The sequence below is a fragment of the Catharus ustulatus genome, chromosome 14, assembly GCF_009819885.2.
Source record: "Catharus ustulatus isolate bCatUst1 chromosome 14, bCatUst1.pri.v2, whole genome shotgun sequence".
In the NCBI taxonomy this organism is placed as follows: Eukaryota; Metazoa; Chordata; class Aves; order Passeriformes; family Turdidae; genus Catharus; species Catharus ustulatus.
This window is the reverse complement of record NC_046234.1, coordinates 20,460,353-20,487,462: the sequence shown is the minus strand read 5'-3', so window position 1 is coordinate 20,487,462 and position 27,110 is coordinate 20,460,353. Positions and strand designations below refer to the sequence as shown.

Here is a 27,110-nt window from a genome sequence, read left to right as displayed (position 1 = left end):
ACCTCCTTTCATTTACAACCCTGAATATGCATGCCTGCAAAAATGTAAGGCTTATATTAAAGTTTTTACTCTTGGAGCAGAAAATAGCAAGGAAAAAAGAGACTAAAAGATAAGGTAAGGCTGTGCAGGTCAGAATTCTTTCTCTAATCTTTTTCACCAGTAATGATTTCTGTTAATAAAGCCTTCAATGAGGCTGTCTCAGCCTCTCAGGGCAGGCACTGTCAGCACACACACACCTTTGCTGGTCAGGGACAGCAGATGGGTTTTTCCAGTCTCCCACCCAGGTAAAAGCTGTGTGCAGAACCAATGCCCACCCCAGAAGAGCAGAGCCTTCCACAACTGCTGGAACCCTCCTGAGCTCAGAGCCAGCTGTAAAACAGCTCTGGGACACAGGGGGAGCCTGGAGGGGGAACAAGTCTGAGCAGACACCCTCAGCATTTACATGGAAACTACAATTCTGATAGCAGGTTTTACTTAAAAAGGGCTTGGATTTTGGTTAAAGAACTACATGACCTGTAAACCCCCAGCAGAGAGTCAGAGATTCCAGAACATCAAACTCTTCTCTTCCCAAGGTGTGACCCTGCTGCAGGACCAGGGGATGAGGGGACACAGAGGGAATTTCCCCTTCCAGGTCACCCAGCATTTGTTTTGAGCAGGAGTGGAGCTGTTTGCATTTGGCCTTTCAGCAGCAAATGGCTCCAGAATGACAACTGAATTTCACCAACACTGCCTGAGTCAGTAAAACCCTGCAGATTGAATAATTGCTGTATCCAAAAGGAAAGGCCAGAACCACCACAATTACCCACATTAACTCCAGTTGTCCCATAAGAGAAGCAACTGTTGTTTAGAAGTCTGCCAGAGGGAAAAAATCCTTGTTTTCTACTGTCAGTGCTGTGATAATGAAAGGCTGCAAGTGCTCAGGGTTTGCTTTGGGTACCAGATGAACCTCCTCAGATTATTCAAGCCAGGATATCGTGCTCATCCTCTCCCAGAACAGCACAAAAGCAGCTGATTTCCTTTGTACAGATATTCCCAAGCCACTCTCAGAGCAGGACTGGCTCCCCCTCAGCTGGAAATCCCATTTATTCGGGGATTCCTCATGGGGAAGTCAGTGCAAGGCTCTGAAGGCAGCCCTGGAGGATTTGAGGCAGAGCTGGTGCCCAGCAGAGCAGGTCAGTGCTGCTCAGGGACACAGAGCAGCAGGGCAGTGGCCCTGGGGGTGAGCAATGCTCTGTCCCTGCCACGCCTGCTGCACACCAATGTGAGGAAAACATTTTGTTCTAAGAGCTGCAGGTTATTTACAATCAATGCTTGCCCTTCTGGTCCTGCTCCTGCAAGTATAATTAAAGGAAATATAAACTGTTAGTGCATCACTTAGAGTGCAGGTGTTTTCTGGCATCTCACAGATTAGAAATGCAAATCTGGGAAAACAATTAACTAATGTGGCAGAAATCAACGATTTGCACAAAGCTCTTCCAGGTCTTTTCTACCACAGCTGCAATAATTTCCCCAAGAAAAGCCCAAGGAGTCTGTGCTGAGCTGGGCTGCACAAACACCACCAGGAGAGCAGAGGGAGCAGGCTGGGCTGCCTGAGCCTGAGCCTGAGTCTGAGCCTGGGCCTGGGTCTGGGTCTGAGCCTGACCCAGAGCCTGAGCCTGAGCCTGGATCTGAGCCTGACCCACAGCCTGAGCCTGAGCCTGAGCCTAAGCCTGAGCCTGGCACTCCTGCAGCCTCTGCCAGCTCTGCCCACACCTGCAGGACCCAAGGGCACCAAACACCAGCAGGGAATGCCCAGCAGAGTGTCTGAAGGGAGGGATGGACTGGGATCAGAGAATCCTGCTGAGCTCTGCTGGGCTGTGCCTCAGCTAAGCCCAGCCCAGCTCCTGCCTGGCTCCAGCCCAGCCTGGGGCTCTCAGCCCCTCAGGAACCCAAGCCAGGGGCTCAGGGCTGGCCATGGCACAGAGAGCACAGAGCTCTGTGCCCTCCTGCTCCAGCCCTGCACCTGGCTCCAGCCAAGCAGGAACTTCTTTAGCCATTATGTTCCACAGACCTCCCAAACGTTCTGTTCATTCTTTAATGACACAGAAATCTCATCTTGTAAATCAATGGCTGTCTTGTCCAGATCCTGAAAATTTTACTCAGATAAATTAATTCTCCCTCTGGCTGGTAGTCAAAGAAACTGCATGAGTAAGAATTACGTACATGAGAAAGGATTTGCAATATCAAGCCCATTAAACTCCGAGTTTATCAGGTGAAGGGGACAGATCTGCACTTCAAACTGGGTCTATCTCACTTATTAGAATTTCTCCTGCTTTTTGTTCTGTTCCAGATCATTCAGTGATTTACTCTGAGCTTGCTGTGCCTTCTGTCAGTGTTGGGATGGCTCAGCTGGCAGCAGATGCTCTGCTAGCCCTGAGCACACTGGTGTGAAGTAACGAGAACAGAATGAGAATCGATGTCAACTTTTGCCTGAAACCTGAGCTGAAACCTTGGTATTTATGAAACTCTGCTTCTAATTCATGTACCAGCTCCAGCAGATATCCTCACTTTAAAAATACTGCCATCAGTTTAGCTGGAGGACACGAGCACTGCCAGGGGGAGGAGCAGCCCACTCTTGGCAGCTCCCTAAACCCATTTTTTAAAACATGAAGTTCTGGAGCTGTCATTTGAGGAAACGTGCTCACAAATCTTTTGAGGTTTGCCCACTCACAGTCAGCTCCAATGCAACGTCCCAGCAGCAGCTGGGCTCCAGAGGAACGCTGCTGTCTCAGAGCAGGGTTTTGTAACAGCTCAGAGTGCTCTGGGGATGGGGATGGATCCTAAACTGATCCCTCATTGCTGGGCATTCAGGGTAATCAGAGGAGGGGAAGGGGAGGCTGCTTGCTAAAGCAGACAGCATCTTGTGCTGTGATTCTGAAACGAGCTCTCTGATTTCCAGATACCTCCTGAGGCTTTAAATAAACAGAGCTGCACTTCACCAATTACCATGCCTGTTTTGCTTAGCTCCCCAGAGGATTCCATTTTAGAGGAACAGTACTACTCAATATTCAGAGCTGTTTGGGTAAAATTACAAAAATGAAAAACAATGTGATGGCACCTGTAGCATCAGCAGAATGGAAAATATGAAAGGCATTGTCAGTTCAATTATTTAGACCATCCCATTCACTGGTAAAAGATATTTTATAGGCATCATACCCAAAAACTCCCTAATCCATTGGAAACTTTGGATTCCTTTGTTAATCCTACATTGCCTAATGAGAGCAGCTCAGTATGGAAATGCAAGTTTCTAGATACAACTTTTATCCAACAGAATTTTTCCTGTCCCTTTTTCTAGCTCCCATCCAGGAACCCAGCAGGTCAAACTCCAAGAACTCCCTTATGAAAAGTCAGCTCTGAAGCCAAGGCTTGAAGGGCACAATGTAAACCTGCCAATTTTCCATTTGCTCTGCTCCTGGGCACTCCTGTGGCACACAGAAGGTTTCTGCTGCTCTCCAGGATCCACAGATTCTGCTCCCAGCACACAGGGGTCCTGCCAAGGGATCCATCCAGCCTGGGGCTGAAGGAACAGAACTCTGGAAACCTCCTCCAGCTGTGCTGCAGCTCTCAAAAGCAACCCCAGAACTGAATCCTGAGCTAATGACTCCTTTTTCCCCCCCAGTGACTCCCCATTGGTATTTCTCTGTGCTCTTTGCAGAAGCCTCTGGCTGACAAGGTGAACTTTTACAGTCAGGCTGGGCTCTCATCCCTTGCAATAGAGGTTCTGCAAGGAGAAGATGCTTTCAGTGGCTTTTTTAGCAGGCTTGTAAGGAGTAAACAGCCAGGAGCAGTAAACATTTCCCTGGAGGCTGCCAGGTGGAACACAAGTGAATTCTGCTCCTCTTAGCACTGCTGTGACTGCAGGGCTACACAAAGATGAAGAGACACCAGGAGGTGTTGAGTAAATGCAGGTGAGCTGCTGGTGCCAGCCTGGGCTGGTGGGCAGTTCTGGGAGGTATTTCAGCACAGGAACTGCTGAATCCTGTTTGTCCTGGCCCTGCTGCAGCAAACAGTGCTGTCCTGCACAGGCACACGTGCCCCTCCTCACCCAGCTCCTGCTGCAGCCATCCTCACCCAGGGCACACCCCGAGCACACCCTGAGCACTCTGCCATCCGTGACCTGCTTTAACAGGGGGGATTCCATGGGACCAGCAACAGCTCCTGAAAGGAACCCACACACAGAACATCACCAGGGTACGGCAGCCCTGACGAGACAGGGATCATCCTCCTCATCCCCATCCTCCTCATCCTCCTGGCTGACTGCAGCTGCCATGGCAGAGTGCAGGAAAAGCTGCAGGAGCTCATGGCAGAGTGCAGGAAAAAGAGAACCTGATCTCCCCAGCACACTGCCCTGGCCTCTGCTCAGGGGAATTCCCGGGTGCTTCCAAGCCAAACACCACACACATCACACACAGACACCAAACACAACACACACACACCAAACACAACACACATCACACACACCAAGTACAACACACACACCAAACACAACACACACCAAACACAACACACACCAAACACAACACACACCAAACAAACACAACACACACACACACACCCCAAACATAACATACACACACACCAAACACAACACACATCACACACACCAAACACAACACACATCACACACACCAAACACACACCAAACACAACACACACACACCTCACACACACCAAACACAACACACACACACACCAAACACACACCACACACACACACACCCCAAACATAACACACACAACACCAAACACCACACACACCAAACACAACACAACACACACACAGACACACACACCAAGCACAACACACACACACAGACCAAACACACCAAACACAACACACACAACACCAAACACCACACACATCAACACATACCAAACACACACACACACACCAACACACACCAAACACACCTCACACACACACACACACCAAACACAACAGCACCAAACACAACAGCACCAAACACAACACACAGACACACACACCAAACACACCTCACACACACCCCAAACATAACACACACACACCATACACAACACACAGACACACACACACCTCACACACACCAAACAAAACACACAGACACACCCCAAACATAACACACACAACACCAAACACCACACACACCAAACACAACACAACACACACACAGACACACACACCAAGCACAACACACACAACACCAAACACCACACACACCACACACATCACACACACCAAACACCACACACAGACACACACACCCCAAACATAACACACACACACCAAGCACAACACACACCAAACACACACCAAACACAACACACACAACACCAAACACCACACACATCAACACATACCAAACACACACACACACACCAACACACACCAAACACAACAGCACCAAACACAACAGCACCAAACACAACAGCACCAAACACAACACACACACCAAACACAACACACACCACACACACACACACCAAACACAGCAGCACCAAACACACTACACACACCAAACACACCCCCCACACCCCATTGTACTTTGCAGCATCTCCCTTTCCAGTTTCCCCGGTGCTGCTGAGCCCCCACAGGTGAGGGATGCTGGGGCTCCCATGGCAATGAGCTCCCAGCTGAACGGGCTGTGTGGAAAACACCTCCTGTGAATTTAATGGATGTGATGAACCCCTGCATTTCAGTGTCACCCTGGGCTAGCTCCTGCTCTAGTTCTGAGCTCGTTTTGCTGTGCCAGCCCCCTCCTGTTGGTGTGGGAGCCCTGGGGCTGCCTGTGAGTGCCCCAGCACCCCGGGCAGATGTTCACCCTCAGTCAGAGCATCCTGGCAGCTCCAGGCTCTGCTGAGTCACTGTGCCAGGAGCTGCTCATTAGCTCAACCTGCAGCACCAGGGGGAGGGGAAACCCTCCTGGGCTTCCCAGAGCAGCAGACAGCTTTTCAGAAGGAAAGGCAGGTGCAGGAAGGAGCTTTCATCAGGGTATTTTCTGTTAATTAAGTCACATTCTAAAGCAACAGTCAGTTTGGAATGGGACCTTGCTTCTGAACTTGAAGACACGTATCAGGAAAAATAATCAGCACCTCAAAAATCCACATAAAAACTGGCATACACATTTTGCCAGTGAACTGAGCCCTCCAAGCAGCAGCACACATGCCTGCTGTGCATGGCCCCTCCACCTCCCCTGCTGGTCCCAGGGCAGCCCTGCCCCACGTCTGGCAGGGAGAGCAGCTCTGTTCTCCTGGCCCTGCTCAGTGCCAGCAGGCTGAGCTGTCCTCTGCTGACCTGAGCACACAAAGCCAGGGATCCAGGGGCTGGCTCTGCTCCCCTGACACTCTGCAGCCCAGCCCTTATCTGCTCACCCCTCCAACGTGCTCTGCAGTGGCACTGAGGAGCTGGGGGCAGCCTGGAGCCCTGGAATTCAGGATTCCTTGTCTGCTGGGCCAGGGCCAAAACCTGCTCTTCAAAGTGATCAGTGTGATCCAAGGTGCAAAACTCTCAGACCTGAGTCCAACTCCAAATTCTGCCAAGGATTTTTCTTGTCCTCGTGGCAGTTTTGTGTCACTGTGACCCCAGTGAACAGTGCCATGGGCTGACAATCTGGGTGTTAGGAGCTACACTGCCATTTCTGCCACTCTTCTGAGCTTGCTGAGTCCCAAACCTCTGCTCTGAGCCTTATCCAAAGTCTGAGCTTATTAAAAACTTTCTGCTTTTTCACCCAAGGACTCTGGCACTGATTAGCAAATGACCATCAAAGGAAGAGGATGCACTTTCAGTCTCTTACCTACTTTACATGTGTATTATTTATCCCACAGGACACTTAAACTCCTCTTGCACAAAGAGCAGCTTCAGTGCTGGTTTTTGGCAGCAGCTCTGTGGGGAAAGCCTTGCCCAGGTGTGCAGAGCCAGGATCAGAGCAGAGCTCAGCCTGGAGCCTCCCTGTGCTGTGCTGGGCTGAGGAGGGGCTGGGATCCTCACTGCCAGCACCCCTGGCAGCTTCAGACGCATGGGGATGACTGAAAGCAGCATCACAGTTTCAACCCCTCAGCTTGCTGAATCTCTTAACAATTCTCCCACAGGAGGATTGTGCCATCTGCTCTTCCCTGCTGGAGACAGGCAGTCTGTCCCCAGAAATCTCACTGGTGCCCCCAGAGAGAGGCACCTGCAGGGACAGCAGGGACAGCAGCAGCACCCTCAGATCTCTGCTCCTGCTGCAGGGATCTCTGCTAGCCCAGGGACTGAGCCCAGCAGGGCCCAGAGCAGGGCCAGGCAGGCACAGAGCTGAGCTGCTCACTGCAACAGCTCAGCCAAAACAGTCCCCAGAGAAGGCTGCACATCACCACCCTGCAGTGAGAAACAGCAGCTCCAGGACTGTGCAAACACATCCTTAACGTGGCTCCCACTCTGGTCCAAGACAACCAAACAACACACACAGAATTCACTGGGTAAGAGACCCAAAAACCCCATGTGGCACGTGTGGGGGGCATGGGAAAGAGGTGGTCATTGACAGAAAGGGAGATGAGATGAGATGAGATGAGATGAGATGAAGGCACCCTGAACACCCAGTGATTCACGATGTGCTTACGCAAGGCAGCAGCACTGTTGGAGTCATCCTGCAGCAGCCTGAGGGATGAATCAAAGCCTGTGCTCTCGCTGGAATGGATGCTCCACCAGGGGCTGGGGCTCCAAACACCTCCCAGCCAGGTCCCTCCAGCAAAGCCTGGAGGGCTCAGCTCGGGAGGAGCAGTGCCAGCAGAGCCAAGGCTTTGGGAAAGGAGCACTGCAGATGGGAGCTCTGTGCCATGGACACAGGACCTGGTCCCTCCCTTCCCTGCAGCCACACTCTGATGTGCTCCTGGAACACATGTAGACAACTGCAGATCTGGTTTAATACTTTATCTTCCTTTTGCTTAGCTGAATTGCCGCCTTGTCCCCGAGGAGCTTTTATCATTGCATTACAGATTTTACTTTTGCTCTAACTGACAGATGCTGCAAACTCTCCATAAACCCCGGCGGCCAAGCCCAGATATCTGCTCTCTGCAGATTAATGATACATCACTGATGCCCCCGTGGAGACAATCCAGCTCCTTCTCCAGGGGAGCACAGCACAGTGCAGGCTGCCTGGGAGGGAGGTGCTGTGTGCCCTGTGCTCACACACAGCATCACAGCAGAGCCAGAACCGAGGTGTGACAGAGACAACAATCCCTCTCCTCATCAGCCTGCATCCAGTGCTGACTGCATTTCCCTCTGGGGAGGGTGCAGCTATCTGCTGCAGGGGCTCTGCAGGGTCCTGGCACTGCTCTGTGGGGCTCTAGCCCTGGATCAATCCCACATCACCACCCATCTGCTCTGACAGGTCCCGTGCAGGAACACATCCCTGCAGGGTGTGAAACCCTCAGGTGTGGGCATGGATGTCACTGCCTCCAGCTGATCTGCTCCCCACACTCCCTGCAGGCTTTCCTTGAGCAGGTTCACTGCTGCAAATGAGCAGAGCTCTCCTGGGACTCATTTACACCAACCAAGAACACAGCCCAAAACCCAAAACACAGAGCTCATTTGGATGGATCAGACTGCCAGGCTACATCCCCTGCTGAAAGGAGCAGTATCAGCAACAGGAATGCTGGAAACAGCTGGAAACAGCTGGAGAATGGGGCTGCAGGTGGACTCCTGGCAGCCTGAGGCAGGGGACAGCTCCTCAGCAGCCCTTGTGCATCCCCTGGGCTCACTGACAGGGACCAGAGCTGGTTTTATCTCTGAGAGTTTCTTGTGATTATTGCAAAGAACAGGGCGACCAATTCAGAAGGCAACAGGGGATGAACACAAGATTATTGAGAGCTTGGGTGACAATTTCCCCTAGAGAAGTGGACATCTGTCTTTGTGAAGAGCATTTATAAGCACAGATTAGGAAACCACACAACAAAAGTCTGTTCAAAGCCTTGCCAAGCCCACCAAGTTCAAGCAGATTAAAAATTAAATGTAAAAGATAATTGTCTAACGAGGAAACAAAAATGACCACTGTTACTAAGGGGGAAATAGAGAGGTGTCAGCAGTTAATTCTGCAATGACATAAACTGTGGAATTCAAGGATACTGAGGGATTCCAGGAAGACCCAAGCCATGGGAACAGAACCATATGAAGAATTGCCCTTCATCAATGCAAAGAATAAAAATTACAAAGCAGGTGAATCTCAGAGCTGTGCCCAAGATGCACATCAAGCTAAAGCTGCACTCACCTAAAGCAGGGTCCCCCTGTGGCCCTGCCCATGCCCTGGGGTGCTCAGGGCTGTGCTCAGGGCTGTGCCAGGCCAGCAGGGAGTGCCCAGAGCGGGGCCAGCCCTGCAGCCAGGGCCATCCCTGCACCCCCAGCACAAACCCAGGGCTCTGCATCAGCTGCTCCTGCTCTCACAGCAGCAAAAAATATGCAAAGCTGCCCCTGCTCCCAGCTGTCAGGATTGCAAAGTAAATGAGAGATTTCAATAAGTTTGCTTAATTTTTATCAGGATTAAGGGAATCATTTATAGAAGAGAACCATTTGTAGTAGATAAAAGAATACACTTTCCTCTATTTTCCTCCTTGAGAAAAATCTATTAAAATTGTATAATTAAAACTCCTGAACCTAGTCCAGCTAAATGTTCTTAATTGAAATATGGTCTATTTTTAAAATTTTCTTGTATCTCTTTTTTTTTAAATAAAACCTCTGTCTGCTCTCATGAGAAACGTCACTGAAAATTAATAACTGACATTTGTCACCAAAATATAATAAAGCTGTTCTTTACTCACTCACCTCCTGCAAGCTATAAAACTTCTATTTGAAAATCTTGGCCAAAAAAAAGAATAAACTCCTTTCTCTAATTCCTTCTAGTAATCATAGAGGAAGACACAAACCCTGCTCAGGCACGTTTGGGTGTGTGACACCAAAGCTGTCCCTTCCCCTCCGACCACCCCACAGGGACACGAAAAGGGATCCCTTCTGTCTGGGGCTTTGGCTCAGGTTTGTTTGTATTTCACACTTCAGGATTATTCAAGGGCACCTCAGTTTGAACCCACACATGCCCAGGAGTCCTGATGGAAAAGATTCAGAAGCAGAACCAGGCTGTCCCCAGCTGGCTCTGCTGCCAGCCTCCCTTCAGAGGTTCTGAAGTTGTTCATTAATTCACATTTAGCAGGGTTCACTGATGCAGAATGGGAGCTGTTACTCACTGATGTGTACAGGTATCCTTCACTGTTCATGGCCAGGTACAATTTTGTCTGCACCCCCTGGATCGCCACCACTCGCAGGCCCACGGGGATGAGGTTAAACAGAGCTGGGAGAGAAAGCAGAGAGAGAACAGCATTAATCCTCTGAGTGTGCTGTGGACAGAAAATCAAACCAGGACCACAGAACCAAACGAAAAATGTCTGTGCATGCAGAAATTCATTTCTGGGGTGCCACAGGGCAGTTCTTCCATCATCAGTGCTCTTCAGCAGCAGCTCAGAAATGATCTGAGGGTGTCACATCTCCTGGATGGGAACTGCTGGCAGCTGGAGGAGCTGACCTGCTGCCTTTTGTCAGGGGGTTCTTTGGCCATTAGGTGCAAAAAGGAATCCAGAAGCAAAACAAAACAAAGCAAAACAAAACACACACACGCAAAAAAAACCCCCAAAAAAACCAAACTCAGAAAACTTTCAAGACAATCAAAACTTTATTTCAAAGTCGCTAAACATTTTGACCAAAAGGAAGGAAAAAGATGAAATTCAGAAAAGTTGAAAAGCATCATTAGCATCTGAAAATGTTTCCACTTATAACTCACTGGGGTTTAATTTTCCCTCTTTTTTGGAGGAGAATGGGTTTGAAAAAACAGAGTTAAATAACTTGAAAATGAAATGAAAGGGCAGCATATTCTTTAGATCAACCCCTGAATCTGTGCTTTCAAAGCTGCGCTGCTCTGAATGTTCTGCTGCATTTCTGCTAATAGTGGCAGGTTTCTAAGCACAGAAACAACTCTTCCAAAAATGAAGATTCTGGTCTGCAAAGTGGCAAACACAAAAAAAAGATTTAAAAAAACTAAAGCAAAGCTGTGGCATAGCTTGGATTCATGGATATGTTAGAATTGAACACAAGAAATAAGGAGTTGAATGCAGAACTCTGTGGTCAGTATGTAGGATTAAAAAATAAAGGGGAGTTAAGAAAATTATCATAACCCAAAGCATCTCCTTCCACTCTGTAGTAGAAATGCAGAGATAGGATGAAGTGATGCCAAACTACTTCTCATTTCCAGTGATTTATTACTTGGCTAAAAAACCGGTCTGCTTCAGGCAGAAGCTTGATATTTATGGTCACTGTCTAAAGCCAATTTAAAATCAAATTATGAATTTGAAATATTTTTATTATTTTCAAAATTATGGCTACGAATTATGACCCATTATAAATTCCTTTTTCTGCCTGAAAACCCCTAAAATGTCATTCTTTAGTAAAAAAAAAAAAATTACAGCTTGACAGCATTTAACACAGATCCCAAATTCTGCTTTTGGGGCTGTCGAGAGCTCGTTGGGTGCTCTGAGCACTGCACTTCCCACAGTGGTCAAACATGGCAGAAAAAATGGAAATATCCAGAGCTAACAAATAATTGCAGGGCATCATCAAACCTTTTTCCCCTGTTTTTCCTTCCCTTTCAGAGCCAGGGTGCACACACAGACACAAACACACAGACCCTCCCCTGCTCCCATCCCTTCTCTCTCTCAGTTCCCTGTTCCTGTGCAGCTTTGGGCAAAACAAACCTGGATTTCGGGAAGGGAAATGGATTTTTCATTCGTTCTAGCAAATGAAAATAACCCAAAGCAATGTGCATCCTACCCTTCCCCTGTGGCACCTGTGATGTTTGAAGGAAGGACACAAGGAGCAGGAGCTCAGCAGTGCCCAGGGACAGGAGCTCTCTGCCCTGGCCCTCGTGTGTGACAGAAATGAGCTCAGGAAGGGGCAGCAGGCACAGCTGCATTTGGGACACAAACATTGGGGTCTGCCAGTCCTGGCTGGGCACCTGGACCCTCCTGCAGGACACTCTTTCCTACACTGCCTTATTTTACAGTCCTGAAACCTTCTTGTCTAGCTGTGAGACCCTCGAGTGTTTTTCATGCACCAACTCAATGTTCCCGTTATCTTTTCCTGTCGTAAAAAATCCCCAATCAAAACCAAGTAAAAATCCCCAGAAAACCTGAGGGAAAGCTGGCTGAAAGTTGATGGTGCAGTTTAGGAGAGGTAATAAATAACAATAAATATGAAATGTGAAGTTGCAAATGCTGCTGAAGTCCCGGTGTGTGACATAGCAGGGTGCTGCTGAATGAGCCCTGTGAGAGTGGAGATAGAGTTATTCTATTTCAGGCTCTGAGTAGGCGAGAAAATTTTCCCTGCCGAAAAAAAAATCTAATGAAATCCAAAGGACAGCAATGAACTTCTCTGGATTGCCATGGAGATAACATTTGCTTTGTTTGTCACATGTGTCATCATTACCTCCTCTGGTTCATTATTTCTCGAAATGATTTTTATCAGTGTTTGTCTCAGACCCAGCAGGATCCTGTGCTGCCCCTGGCCAGCCAGTGCAGGACAGCAGCTCTGGGGGGACAGGACAGGACAGGGACAAGACACAGGGACAGGGACAGGACACCACCACCCCAAACACCCCATTTATGCTCGTGTCACTTACTATAACTACTGTCCTCCTCTTTTGTTCCATCAATTGTTCCATCTGCTTGCAACTGCAAGTGGAATCCTTGCCTGCTGTAGAGCTTTGTTACTATACCTTTAAGCTGAGGCTCTGCAAAAAAACAACAGTGAGATTAATGTGGGAAATCCTGGCGTGCTGCTCCAAGCGAGCAGGACCTGGAAAACAAATCTTCAGGTTTCTTCTCAAGGCTGAGGTAGGAAAGGACCCAAAACAAAAGCAGGGCTACCAGCTTGGCAACACTTCTCACTCAGGCTGAGATTAAATTCATGTCTATGAAATCAATTGCCAGAATGATTAAATGCCACTTTCGATTACAACGTGAGCAGCACAGTGAAATCCATCCAGTGAATGCAGTTCCAGCAGTGCCTGGCCTCAGCAGCCCAGCCCTATCTCACTGCAGATTAAAAACCAGCTGGCAAAGAGTACAGTCAGTCTTTTAAAAAGGTGTGAGTTCTCAGATGGAGAGGAAAAAGAAGACTATTACAATAACATTAGTAAAAGCCAGTGACAGCAGAGAGCCTAAATATACAGCAGTAAATGTTTAGCACAGGAACTGCTGCAGCTCCAATAAACAAACCCCCATTCCTCCAAAGAGTACAGAGCATCCAAAGAGATAAACTACTCAATGAACATATGGAAAATGGAGAGGGAAACCCTGAAATGTAGCAATGTGTGGAGCTGCAAAATAAATATTACCATAAGGGCTGAGGTAATTACCTCATCAGCTAGAAGAAGAAAGATCAAAACAACGCATAGTTTGGATAGATTTCTTTTTTCCATAGCCATCCCCAGCTCCACAGCTAGAAAGGGAGATGTCTCACACACTCCCTATCATTCCAGACCAAAGGGCACACAGCAGCAGGGGACGCTGTCCGGTTGCCACTCGGGATATGTGGCTAAAGCACGGGCAGTGATTGCAAGGAAAACGGCCACTGCATGCCAATGACATCTGCATTGGAGCCCTTCACACAGGTCTGCTTGTCAGGGGCTCCTGCACCCCTGAGCTGGCTCTGAGCATCTCCCTGTGCTCAGAGAGAGCCCTGGTGTGAGGCACTGCCAGCACTGTGTCTGGTGAGGCTCCCTGTGCCTCAGCCAAAGGCACTGGGGAGCTCTGCTGCTGCACTGCACTTGAGCAGGGGCTGAGGGCAAAACCCCACAGCAGTTTGTACAGGTGTAGTAGATCTTATGAGCAACTTTGGCACGAGTCCTGATGGACACACAGCTCTTACCTACCAACTTTTCTGAGCAGAGATTGTCCCACCCTCCCTTTGGCCCTTTAGTCCATCCCCAGGCTGCTGGCAGGGCAGAGGTGGAGCGGCAGAAGCAGCGATGCTCCAGCCCAGCAAAGCCACGGCATCATTGCCGGAGGGGTTTGCTCCTCCCACACCCAAACAATCCACGCAGGGCAGGGACCCAGCCTTCATCCTGGCCCTTGCACCTGTGACCAGAGCAGCTGGTGCCCACAGGGAGCTGCAGGTGTGGCATTCCTAGAAAGGCACAGGGCTGGAGCAGAGCTCTGCGAGGCGCCAGCGAAAGCACAAAGCCTCGTCTGCAATCAGCAGAGAGAGCATGGCACGGGCCTTCTGTGAAGGACACCAGATCTCCAGAGCATAAAGTTATTTAAAATACAGCTGAGAGAGGTGTGGGGACTTCCCTGCTAGCATCTGCCCCTCAAACACAGCCCTGTGTGTGTGTGTGACACAGGGACACACAGCTGGCACAGGCACCTGGGTGTACACAGGTGTGCAGCTGAGGCACAGAGAGCCCTGTGTGTGTGACACAGGGACACACAGCTGGCACAGGTACCTGGGTGCACAGGTGTGCAGCTGAGGCACAGACAGCCCTGTGTGTGTGACACAGGGACACACAGCTGGCACGGGCACCTGGGTGCACAGGTGTGCTGCCCAAACAAACCAGGTGAGCAGGACAGGGAAGGACTCGGGGTACCCAGGTCAGGCCATACAAACCAGCACTGGCAATGCCTGCAGTGCCTTGCAGAGCACTGACACAGCTGAGAACATCCCAGCTCCCACACATCACCCCAACCAACCCCCAGACACAGCCCCTGCCAACCTGGTCGCCTCCTTCGCCTTTTCTTGGAGCCAAAGAGTTTGACCCTGGAGAACACATTGAGCTTGTTCTTGTCGCAGCTGCCCTTGCTCTTGCTGGGGCTGTTGACACACTTGCAGGCATTGGACTTCTCTCGCTCCCTGGCCTGTCTCTTCTGGCGGATCAGGGAGCTGGCGATGGCTGCGGCCATGGCCGCCACGGCTCAGGCACGCGTGGGGCGCTGGCCAGCGGTGGCCAGCATGCTGCTGGGCCGTCCCCAAGGCTGGGGACACTGCTGGACAGCCTGGCCCACGCCAGCACCGCCGGTCAGCACGGCCCGGGCCGTGGCACGGGCACCGGTGCCCCGGCTCCGCGCGCAACGCTTGGGCTCCAGCGGTTTCGTCCTCTGGGATCTTCCCCTTTTGGCTTCCCGGTGCTTTTCTATTCCTCCCAACTCCTGGCAGGGGGAAGCTGGCAGGCAGAGGCGAGCGTTTCTCCGGAGCTCAGGCAGATCCCTCGCAGGACATCCCCCCGGGCCGCTCCAGGCGCTGTTTGCAGGCAGACAGGCACTTCCACTCGCTGCAGGATCATCGCATCTCTCCTAGCCCCGATTTCTGCGCTGAACTTTTCTCCCCACCCGTCCCCTCCCCATTGAAATCCCGGCAAACACCTGTTAGACTCCAGCAGGGGCTGTGCAGCTGCAGGGCTTTTCTGGATCCTTGTTCCTCGTTCCTCTCTCAGCAGAGCCCTCCGGAGCTGCTGCAGGCGCTGGGCTGGGCGCGGGTGCCCGGCCGGGGAAGGCTCTGCCAGGTGAGCTCGGCTCTCGCTCCGCAGCACTTCCAGCAGGTAAACAAGCGGCTCCCGAGCCGGGGCTGCAGCAGCAGGAGCAGCAGCAGCAGCAGGAGCAGCAGGAACAGGAGCAGCAGGAGCAGCAGCACCAGGATCCCTCCGGCAGCGATGCAGGCACCGCGCACTCCCCACGAGCCGTGCGCTGGGTACACAAACGAGGCGACGCAGCAAACCCAGATCGCCGCCTCCTCCTCCGTGCCTCCTCCTCCTTCTTCTCCTCCTCCTCCCGCTCCCCTCCAGGCGCGGCGAGGGGCGAGAGGAGAGCGGCGAGCCCTGCCCGGCGCTGCGGGACCACGGCGGGGAGGGGGCTCGGGGCGGGGGTACCGGGGGAGAGAGGATGCTCAGGAGAGAGGATGCTCAGGGGAGAGGATGCTCAGGGGAGAGGGTACCAAGGCAGGGGGTGCGAGGGGAGAGGATGCTCAGGGGCAGGGGGTGCGAGGGGAGAGGATGCCCAGAGCAGGGGGTACCAGGGCAGAGGATGCCCAGGGCAGGGGGTGCCAGGGCAGGGGTACCTGCGGCGCTCGGAGCCGCCTCCCCGGAGCGCAGACACCCAAACGGACGTGACTGCGGTGAGCAAGCAGCCCCGGAGCCAGCACACCTGGCTGGCAGCAGCGCCGGGGCTCGGCCAGGCGGGCACTGCGGCCACAGCTCTCGCTCGCCTTTCCCTCACCCCTGCAGGATGTGCCCTCTCTGCCTCACGGATTTATTGGAGGTTTTTTGCCTCTCTCGCCGCTCCTTTCCACCGCCCGCTCTCAGCCCCAGTTTTGTAGGAAATCCTCAGAAAGAGCGATTTCCTTGTCGCTGTCGCGTTCTCCCGTTTGTGCCCCCACGGTGCCCGTGTGTCCCCCGAGGCCAGGCTCTCCCCAGCCGGGTTTATCCCTCCCGGCTCGGTGGTCCCAGGGCAGCAGAGCCTGCCGGGCAGAGCCCGGGACCGAGCCCCGCCACATCCCGGACAGGGGACAGGGGACACGGGACAGGGGACACCGGACACGGGACACGGGAGCTCCTGGAGATCCCTTTGCACCCCTCCCTGCTCTTGAGCGTGCTCTCAACAGCTGGAGCCCAAACCAAACCAGCTCGGGAAATGAAGCAGAGCTGCACGCTGGAGGCAAAAACTGCCGAGAGAATTTACCCCGGGGCAGGGGCGACAGGCGCCGAGGCTGGCCGGGATGTCCCCGAGAGCTGCAGGCAGGAGCTGAGCCCGCTGGGGCTGCGATGGCAGCAGATCCTGGCAGCCAAGTGACACCACAGCCAAGTGCCACCAGAGCTGGCAGCCAAGTGCCACCACAGCCAAGTGCCACCACAGCCAAGTGCCACCAGAGCTGGCAGCTGTGCCCCCGTGCCCCGTGCCAGCTCTCCTGGCCCTGCACACACCGGGCATGGGGGGCTGGTGGCACAGCACCAGGTCCTGCTGTGCTTCCAGACCGGGCCAGGCTCCTCAGGGCATCTGTCCCTGCCTCCTCTCCCCCAGTGCCCTCAGCCAAACCTGGTGCTGGCCTTGTCTGGGTCCCCAGGCTGTGACAGTGCCCACCCTGAGCAGGGTGTGACAGTGACAGTGCCCACTCTGAGCAGGGTGTGACAGTGCCCATCCTGAGCAGGGTGTGACAGTGCCCATCCTGAGCAGGGTGTGACAGTGCCATCCTGAACAGGGTGTGACAGTGACAGTGCCCACCCTGAGCAGTCCCAGGCAGTGACAGTGCCCACCCTGAGCAGGCTGTGACAGTGCCCACCCTGAGCAGGGTGTGACAGTGACAGTGCCCACCCTGAGCAGGCTGTGACAGTGACAGTGCCCACCCTGAGCAGGGTGTGACAATGCCCACCTTGAGCAGGGTGTGACAGTGACAGTGCCCACCCTGAGCAGTCCCAGGCTGTGACAGTGCCCACCCTGAGCAGTCCCAGGCTGTGACAGTCCCCCGTATGTCCCTGCAGGTCCCTGGCCCAGCTGGCTGTGAGCCTGGCACCCCAGTGCCCCCAGCAGTGCCCCCAGAGCTGCAAGAGCTGCACTCAGACCCACACTGACGGTGTGTGAGGCAGCCCAGGCACACAACACATCCAACAAATGCTCCTAATTCCTCATTTCAGTTGAACAGCAGGGTAAAAATAGCTGCAATTCACAAGTTCCACCACTACCCTCATGTGCCAGTCCACATAAGATGCGAAACCCAACACAGGAGACAGCACTGGGTATTATTAGCAATAACTCATCCCACTCAACTCACCGGTAACATACTATGGATTTTGCCATCCTTCCACTCCTAGTACAGGCATGAGTGAGACTTGGTTTTTTCCTGAGACTCATCCATTACTTTATAAATATTCCCAATTTGGAAAGCAGTGTTTGATCTTCAGATCAAAGTGAAGCTGCTTCATTGTGATCTGTCCTACAAGGTCACAAGACATTGCATTTTCACAGAGACTAACCAGAACTCAGGATTCAGCTAACCTTGAAAACCCCAGGGAAAAGCAGTATATAAAAGCAATGGTTGGGATATCTTTCTGCCAGCATTCCAGCCTGCACGCTTAAAATCCATAATGAAAATTCATTTGCACAAATGTTCCTTGACAGATAACTAAAGAGAAGAACAAAAATAGCATATATGCATAATCAGATTTAAGTTCCAAAAAACAGCCCTCCAGTTTTTTTGCATGAGCAACCCCTTCATCTATCGGCACTCCCACAAACATGTCTTCATTTACTATAAATGGCACATGGAAATGAAGATCTGCTTGGGAAAACGTCTTTGGTACAGGACCAGCCTTTGGACTACTTCAGTGTTCCAGATACAAAAATCTCAAGGAACAGCTTTATTTTCTTTGAAAAGCAAGAGCTGTTCACTCCCCACCACGCTAAGAAGGTAAAATAAAATAAAATCACATTCCAAGTGACTTTTGAACGTAGAAGACAACCAGACATTCCTTGAACACACCTTGTCTCTCTCTGTTTGTGATTTTTGCAGTGGGGCCCATTAAAGCCACGGGGTTCAGTGCCAGTGCCACTCCAATCCAAGAGAAAGCAGCAGGGGACAGACTGCGCAGTCACTGCCAGGGACAGTGCCACCACGTCCCTGCAGCTGCCACCACCAGCACTGCACTGCTCTGGAGCAGACAAAGATCTCACCCACTCTGGATTCATGGTTTTCCCTCCCAGTCATCTGTTGAGTGTTTGCTGATGAATATTTCCAGATTCTGTTCCCTAAAATCTGCTTGAACCTTCAGCAGTTGCCTGGGTTGGGCAGAGGCAGAGCCTGAATTTGGCAGCCAAGCCAGGAGTGGCTCTGGGAGCGGGGCAGGGCAGGAGTCCAGCAGCACAGAGCAGGCAGCCCCTGGCACCAAAACCCCTCCTGGCCCAAAGGGCAAGCAGGGCTGGCTGTCAGGGAACGAGAGGAAAGTGCAGAGTTCTGGTTTCCCACTGATCCTCCCTGAACCAGCTGTGCTGTGGCAGGTCCCACTGCTCTCTGCTCTGAGTTTGAATCTCTTGGCACAGATTTACAGTCAGTCCCGCCTCCCAAACAAAAACTGAGACCAGGTGAAAAATACCGAGGGGGCAGCAGAGCTGCCATGGGAGCAGCCCAAGGACAGACAGACAGACAGACAGACAGACAGAGTCACTGTGCAGCATGTCCTGAGCAGAGGGATCCCTTCCCCACTGACCCACGCTGCTCTGAGCCCTGGGAAGCAGCAGCAATTCCCAAGACATTGAGTAGAACTGACTTCCAGCACCTGGGTCAGAGTATCCCATCCTCAGAGCAAACTGCATTCTCAGATATTTCCTGTTCCCCTATACAAAAAGTAGTAAAAGATTCATAGCAGGCCCTATATAAGCTAACAGTGTTTGGGCAAAACAAATGCTGCATCAAAATCAGACCAGAAGAAGAAAACCCCAAGCCAGCTCCAAGCCTCCCTCAGTCCATCTGAAACCCCAAACCACTCCTCTACAAGCTTGAAGCTGCTCTGGAGTGACACAAAAAATCAGCCTGGCACTGGGTGTCAGGAACCCCTCCTGAGGCTCTTTTTTCTTGCTGTTACAAAAAAAGTAGGAAAAAAAAGCTTCAAACATCAAACCTATGGACTATTTCCAGTGCCTACACTCTCAAAAGTAGAGCATTATTTTCTGAAAAGCGCCAGCAGAATGTCTCTTTTCAGGATGAGATAAACAAGACTTTCTCCAGTCAGGGATGACACAGCAGCACTGAGGCCCCGGTGGTTTTTGCTCTCCTAAGTAAACAGAATTACAATTCACCAGGAAGCAGAGCTGCTCAGAGCCCAGTCCTGCATCGCTGAGCTGCTCTGTGAAACATCCCATGGACATGACTCAGCCCTTCCTGTGCAGCCAGCCCCAGGCTGGGCCGGCAGGGCAGGGCAGGATCTGCTCAGGATCTGTTCAGGGATCAGCTCAGGATCTGCTCAGGGCTCTGCACCCCAACAGCAGGGCAGGCTCTGCTCAGGATCAGCTCAGGGATCAGCTCAGGATCTGCTCAGGGACCTGCACCCCAACAGCAGGGCAGGCTCTGCTCAGGATCTGCTCAGGGATCAGCTCAGGGATCAGCTCAGGATCTGCTCAGGGATCAGCTCAGGGCTCTGCTCAGGATCAGCTCAGGATCAGCTCAGGGATCAGCTCAGGGCTCTGCTCAGGATCAGCTCAGGATCTGCTCAGGGATCAGCTCAGGGCTCTGCTCAGGGATCTGCTCAGGGATCAGCTCAGGGCTCTGCTCAGGATCTGCTCAGGGATCAGCTCAGGGCTCTGCTCAGGGCTCTGCTCAGGATCAGCTCAGGATCAGCTCAGGGCTCTGCTCAGGGATCAGCTCAGGGCTCTGCTCAGGATCTGCTCAGGGATCAGCTCAGGGCTCTGCTCAGGGCTCTGCTCAGGATCAGCTCAGGGATCAGCTCAGGATCAGCTCAGGGATCAGCTCAGGGATCAGCTCAGGATCAGCTCAGGGCTCTGCTCAGGATCAGCTCAGGGATCAGCTCAGGGCTCTGCTCAGGGATCAGCTCAGGGCTCAGCTCAGGATCTGTTCAGGGATCAGCTCAGGATCTGTTCAGGGATCAGCTCAGGATCAGCTCAGGATCAGCTCAGGATCGGCTCAGGGATCAGCTCAGGGATCAGCTCAGGGATCAGCTCAGGATCAGCTCAGGGCTCAGCTCAGGGCTCTGCTGCCCTCCTGCACCCAGAGCTGGGCTTTAGCAGCCAGCTCAAGCAGCAGCCAGCCTGGGCTTTGTGCTGAGGCCGAGATGAAGAGAGGGGTTAGTGCAAGCTGAGCTTCCAAGCAGCTCCAGCCCAAGAGCTCAAACTTGAGGATGTTTTAGTAACAGACTGACTGAGCTACCTGAAAATTAATAGTAAAGAATGGCTACAAGCAGCTGCAAGCAGAAGTATTTTTAAGTATTTTTATGTTGAGAGCATCAGGACCCTTGTAAATAGTAATGTGGATGTTCCTCTGCGTGTCTCTGATAAAAAAAGGGTTTTTTTCTGCAGAAGTGCACTGGGCAGCCTTGCTCAGAAACAGGAAAAAAATCAAAAGAGACTCCTGTGACACCAGTCTAGACATGGCACTAGACACAGTTTACCTAAAAGCTCCCTTCTTCCTCAGAGGAGGAGGTGATTGGTTAATTTTTATCTTCTCAGGGTACAGAATCACAAATCCCAAACCAGAAGAGACCCCAGCCCAACAGGGGCACAGCACTGGATGTGCAGAACTGTGCAAAGCCCAGGAACACACCCTGACTTCAGCACCTGAGACACTTCAGTGGGACTGCTGGGATATTAAAAATATTTCTGTAGCTGATGCATCACAAAAGGTTCTCATGGTCTGAGCCCATTCTCTTCTCATATCTACTCGACTTTACCAGGGTAAGTTCTTCTGACTGGCAGGAATCTGGGTCTGTTCTTCATGCCTTACATGACCTGCTAAATGCTCAGGGTGGCCACGACCCCTCATACAAGGAACACCAGTTTCAGATTCTCAGAGAAAAGACTAATGAGAGAAACCCCAGTGCTGCCTTTCCCAGCTGTGAATTCCAGTTCCTTTGCAGCACTGTATCAGTAAAAACAGGATTTGATGTGACCTGGCAGTGCAGCCACTTTTGGAGAAGGAGGCCATTGTTTGAGGATAGAAAAATAGAAATATTTTCCCTAGGTTAATTCATATTCAGTCATCCCAAAATGTCAAGCCCAAAGGCTCGTCTGTGCAGTGCACAGAAGATCAGTGCCAGTCAGCTGGGAAAGGTCACAGAACAAACACAGGAGAGCAGCTCCCACAGCTCTGAGGTCCCAAAATGGGAATGTGTTATCCCAGAGCCTGGGGCCCAGCACAGCCAGGAGCTCAGCAGTGACCAAGGGACTGCAGTGGCAGCACAGCCCTCCCACACCAGCAGGGACTGGGGGCTGTGCTGCTCACCTGCCAGCCCTGGCTCTCGGGAGCATCACTGCAAGTGCCTGCAATGTCCACATCCATTTCCTGGAGTGTCCACATCTATTCCCTGGAATAGTCACATCCATTCCCTGCAATATTCACATCTATTCCCAGCAATATCCCCATCTATTCCCTGGAATATTCACATCTATTCCCTGGAATATTCCCATCTATTCCTTGAAATATTCACATCCATTCCCTGGAGTATCCACGTCTATTCCCTGGAGTATCCCCATCTATTCCCAGCAATATCCACATCTATTCCCTGGAATAGTCACATCCATTCCCTGCAATATCCCCATCTATTCCCTGCAATAGTCACATGTATTCCCTGGAATATTCACATCCATTCCCTGGAATATCCCCCTCTATTCCCTGGAATATTCACATCCATTCCCTGGAATATCCCCCTCTATTCCCTGCAATATCCACATCTATTCCCTGGAATATCCACATCTATTCCCAGCAATGTCCCCCCCTATTCCCTGCAATATCCACATATATTCCCTGCAATATTCACATCTCAGCATGGGACACAGCAGTGTGGGCTGCATGCCACTGTCAAACTTCACACAAGGCCACTTCACACATGACAGAAGCCTGTGAACAGTCCTTCACAGAGCCCAGGCAAGTTGTCTGGAAATTGCCACATTACTCAAATAAGATCTTTTCTCACCTTTCTACAGATCTGATGGCTCATCCTTTGTCAACAGCTCCATAAAAACAGGCTCAGATGATGAAAACAAATTTGCTGGACTGGGGTCAGAAGAGCCTGGCCCTGGTTTTCTGTGGCTTGCACCCAAAAGCCAAGGTCACGGCACCACAGTCCCACAGACAGGTGAGGAGGTGAGCAGAGCTGGTCACAAACCAAAGGACTCTGAGGAGGAAGTGTTGGATGTGTCTGGGATGGAAGCAGAGCTCTCCAGGAACTGGAGTCAGACCTGCACTGCTCAGGGATGCTCCTGGAAATGTGGAAGTGGAGCCTGGCTCACCCACTGGCATGAACTGGGACCAGTTTACCCAAACAAAACACTGGTGTCAGTCTCTGGAAGGAGGAGGAAGGAACATCCTTGGGGATTGGGATTGAGCCTGAGCTTCCATCATGTCTCAGCTCTCCATGGAACAATCACAGCCTGAACAGAGGAGGAACAAGACAGACCTGACTGAAGAGATGGAACAAGGTTTATCTGAGCTCACCTCAGCAGCTATCTGGGCTGAACACTCAGGAAAGGAGAGAGGAAGGCAACTCCAGATGGCAATTCATTCCCTTACAAAGAACAGCATTATTCTCCCAGCAATCTGAAGGAAAACATCAGCTCTGCTTTACTGAACTTGTTGCAGAGTGATTCAGGCACCGTTATCATAAGCAATGCTCACCACCACCAAAATTAAGTAATCACTTAATGAAGGTCAGAGCAGCCCAGGGTCTTGCTTCTGGCAGTGCTCACTCACACATGGGAAGATAAATCCAGCCAGGCAGAGGCTCAGTGACACTTCCCACACCCAACTGGCCCTGCAGAAATCAGCCTCATGACAGAGCTGCTGCTGGCAGGAGCAGAGCAAAGGTGACACCGAGAATCCACACAGGGATTTTGGATTGAAAAGCACAGTGCTTCACGAGTAAACAGAAGAGAATCCATTGTCATAGGCTAGATGCACTGTTTTCACCATGAAAAACATTGGCCAGCAAACAGGAACATGAACCACAAGCCAGCATCTGCTCTGTGGGATTTAAATAGGTCTGGAGACTAGAAAAAACGTGTATGCAAATTCCACATAAGCAAATTAGAAGAAATTCAGAGAAGTCAATTCAGAGAAGGAAGCTAATGGCAGAACATCTGCTGCTGCTCCCAATATTGGCGTTAGCGCTGGGAACGTTTCTGGGGACTCAGCCCTCAGCAGAAAGCTCAAAAAGGTTCTGTTGCTATGCAGAGCAGCACGGCTCAGAAATCAGAGACAGGAGCTGCTGCTGTTCCTTGCTCAGGGCCAGCTGAGCTGCAGCAGGGCCACGTTTGCTGTCACAGGCTGGGGACCTGCCCCTCCCTGGCTCCGTGTGCCCAAAGCCACCGCAGCAGCAGGAGCCCGAGCTGCACAGCAGGAGCCCGAGCTGCACAGCAGGCACCAGGATGACACCAGGACGTAAATCCAGCTCCCAGCCCACATGATGGCCTTTGCAGCACCCAGTCTGCAGCTGAGAGCTGCTGGGCTGGATTCACAGCACTGTCACACAGGTGATGGAAAATCAGGATTTCTGTCCTCTCCCTGCAGCCCCAGCCCTTGTTTATCACTCTCATCCTCCACCTCTTCCTACCAGACCTTCTTTCCTTGTTTCATTCTAAACTACAGTATGCTCTGATGGAAGTGGCCACAAACCCATCAGTATCTCCATGTCCTCATCCCTCAGCTGAGGTCATCCCAACCTGGCTGACACACAAATAAACTTAGTTTGGATTTATGTACAACACAACATTCCAAGGCTTGGGAGCTCGTGCTGGGAGGGGACAAGGAGCAGATTTAGATTGGCACAGAAATAAACCTGCTGGACTGTAACAAGTTCTCTGGGCGTGTATTCACACAGACACAAGCACAGGCATTTTTCATCTGCCTTTCTTCTTCCTGACTCACAAATACGAGCAAAACCAAAATGTTACAGAAAGGCTGAGATGCACAAACACTGGGGAGTCAATGATGGAAGGAACTTTCACCTCCCTCAGTCCTTTCTTTTTTCCCCCAGCTCTACAATATATGATACACCTTATTCAGTGGCTAAATTTTTAAACCACTACTGCCATAAATTGTAGCCTACTTAAAAATTCTGATGCATAGCCTTTTCAGGAAGCTTTCAGAAAAACGCAGAGTTTCCTGCACAGGAAGTAGGCAGCAAAACCTGAATTTGTAAACAGTTACAAACCAAAGGAACGGAACAGATTTACAGGACTGAAAGTGCTGGAAAGGAATAAAATGAGGGAAATGAGAAGCAAGAGGGACACCTGCAGTCAGTGCGGGAAAGTGCCCGGCAGGGATTGCACTGCCCTGCAGCTGGGGCTGTGACAGTGCCGAGTATGGCTGAGGGGACAGCCAGCTCGGAGGGACAGGGACAGCAGGGACAGCAGGGACAGCAGGGACAGCAGGGACAGCAGGGACAGGGCTGGGATAGGACAGGGACAGGGCAGGGACAGCAGGGACAGGGCTGGGACAGGGCAGGGACAGCAGGGACAGCAGGGACAGCAGGGACAGCAGGGACAGGGCTGGGACAGCAGGGACAGGAGGGGCAGAGCAGGGACAGCAAGGACAGGGCTGGGACAGGGCAGGGACAGGACAGGGACAGCAGGGACAGGGTTGGGACAGGGCTGGGACAGCAGGGACAGCAGGGACAGGGCTGGGACAGGGCAGGGACAGGGCAGGGACAGGGCTGGGACAGGGCTGGGACAGCAGGGACAGGGCTGGGACAGGGCAGGGACAGCAAGGACAGGGCTGGGACAGGGCAGGGACAGGGCAGGGACAGGGCAGGGACAGGGCTGGGACAGGGCTGGGACAGGGCTGGGACAGGGCTGGGACAGCAGGGACAGGGCTGGGACAGGGCAGGGACAGCAAGGACAGGGCTGGGACAGGGCAGGGACAGGGCAGGGACAGGGCTGGGACAGGGCTGGGACAGCAGGGACAGGGCTGGGACAGTTGGGACAGGGCTGGGGCAGCAGGGACAGGGCTGGGACAGCAGGGACAGGAGGGACAGGGCTGGGAGAGCAGAGGCCTATGCCTGCCCCGGCGGGGCACCCCGAGGCTCCAGCACAGGGCACAGAGCATCCCGGGGCACCCCAGCAGCTCCTCCCGAGCCCGGCGCTGTCCGTGGTGCTGCCCGGTGCGGATCCCGCACCCTGAATTCCCCATTCTCCATCCTGCACCCTGAATCCTGCACCCTGCATGCTGAATCCTGAACCCTGCATCCTGAACCCTGCACCTTCCATACTGCACCCAGCATCCTGCATCCTCCATTCTGCACCCTGCACCTTCCATCCTGCACCCTGCACCCTGAATCCTGCACCTTCCATCCTGCACCCTGCACCTTCCATCCTGCACCTTCCATCCTCCATCCTGCATCCAGGGACACATCCCCACACCAGGGACACATCCCCACCCCAGGGACACATCCCCACACCGGGGACACATCCCCACCCCAGGGACACATCCCCACCCCAGGGACACATCCCCACTCCAGGGACACATCCCCACACCCCGTCTGTACCAGCTGCACACTGGGGCCGTACACCAGACACCCCACAACCCAAAAGCTCCCGCCTGCTTCAGCTCCGGCTGCAGAGCTCACACAGCTCACAGCACTGTTGATATTCCTGGTGATCACATTTGGTGAATGCCAGACCACACAGAGTGCACTGCTGGCACTGCACACTTCACTGTACTCAGATTTACTAGATTAATTTTAAAGAGAAAAGCAAAAATGGATGCCCCAGACAATGTCATAAAAGCGGATTATTAAGTTTGTTATCTCTAATGCAGAAGGACACAGCCCAGCTGGTGGCTGAGGCTCACAGGGAATGCTGAGTGCTGTGCTGACCAGGTCATTGTTTGAGCCTGGGGTCCTTCCCAAGTCCCTGGATCTGCTCTGCTCCTCTCCAGCGCCGCAGGGCGTTGGTTGGTACAGAAATCTGATCATTTCATGCACCCCGTGCAGAGAAAACACTTTTTCATTATTGAAGAAAACTAAATTACACCATCAAAAGCCTTCAGTTAAAACGTGGACAAAAGAATAGAGAAATTAAGGTGGTTTTGTATTGAAAATGTTTTTACATTATTAACACCATGACCAGATTGTCTTCAGTTGAGGTTAAGCACAGTACTCTGATGAAAGGCAATTAGAAAAGAAATGGAATAATTTGTTTTTTCTCTAAATCAATCTTTATACCTGACAAAAGCTTGGGTACAAAATTAACTAAATACATGGCCCAGATGTTTAAAAGGCATAAAATCAACCTGTCTGACCTGGGAAACACATATTCAATCAGCACAAACCTGCTGTTCAGCAGCACATTCAGTCTGTTTACAGCCCCAATCAGTA

At 51.9% G+C, this 27,110-nt stretch overlaps 1 protein-coding gene across 4 annotated transcripts in view; it reads right to left on the bottom strand.

Moving 5' to 3' along the window:
- FGF13 (fibroblast growth factor 13) overlaps positions 1–27,110 on the bottom strand; it is a 174,255-nt gene that overhangs the window by 23,393 nt on the left and 123,752 nt on the right. For 3 of the 4 annotated variants that reach the window (XM_033072300.2, XM_033072302.2, XM_033072299.2), the window contains 2 exons: positions 12,708–12,818; positions 10,228–10,331 (listed from right to left, as the gene is read on the bottom strand). In XM_033072300.2, coding sequence (XP_032928191.1) covers positions 10,228–10,331; positions 12,708–12,818 — 215 coding nt within the window. Of the gene's footprint in view, positions 1–10,227; positions 10,332–12,707; positions 12,819–14,801; positions 15,442–27,110 lie in introns of those variants that run through there. The other variant, XM_033072301.2, reaches the window with a different exon arrangement.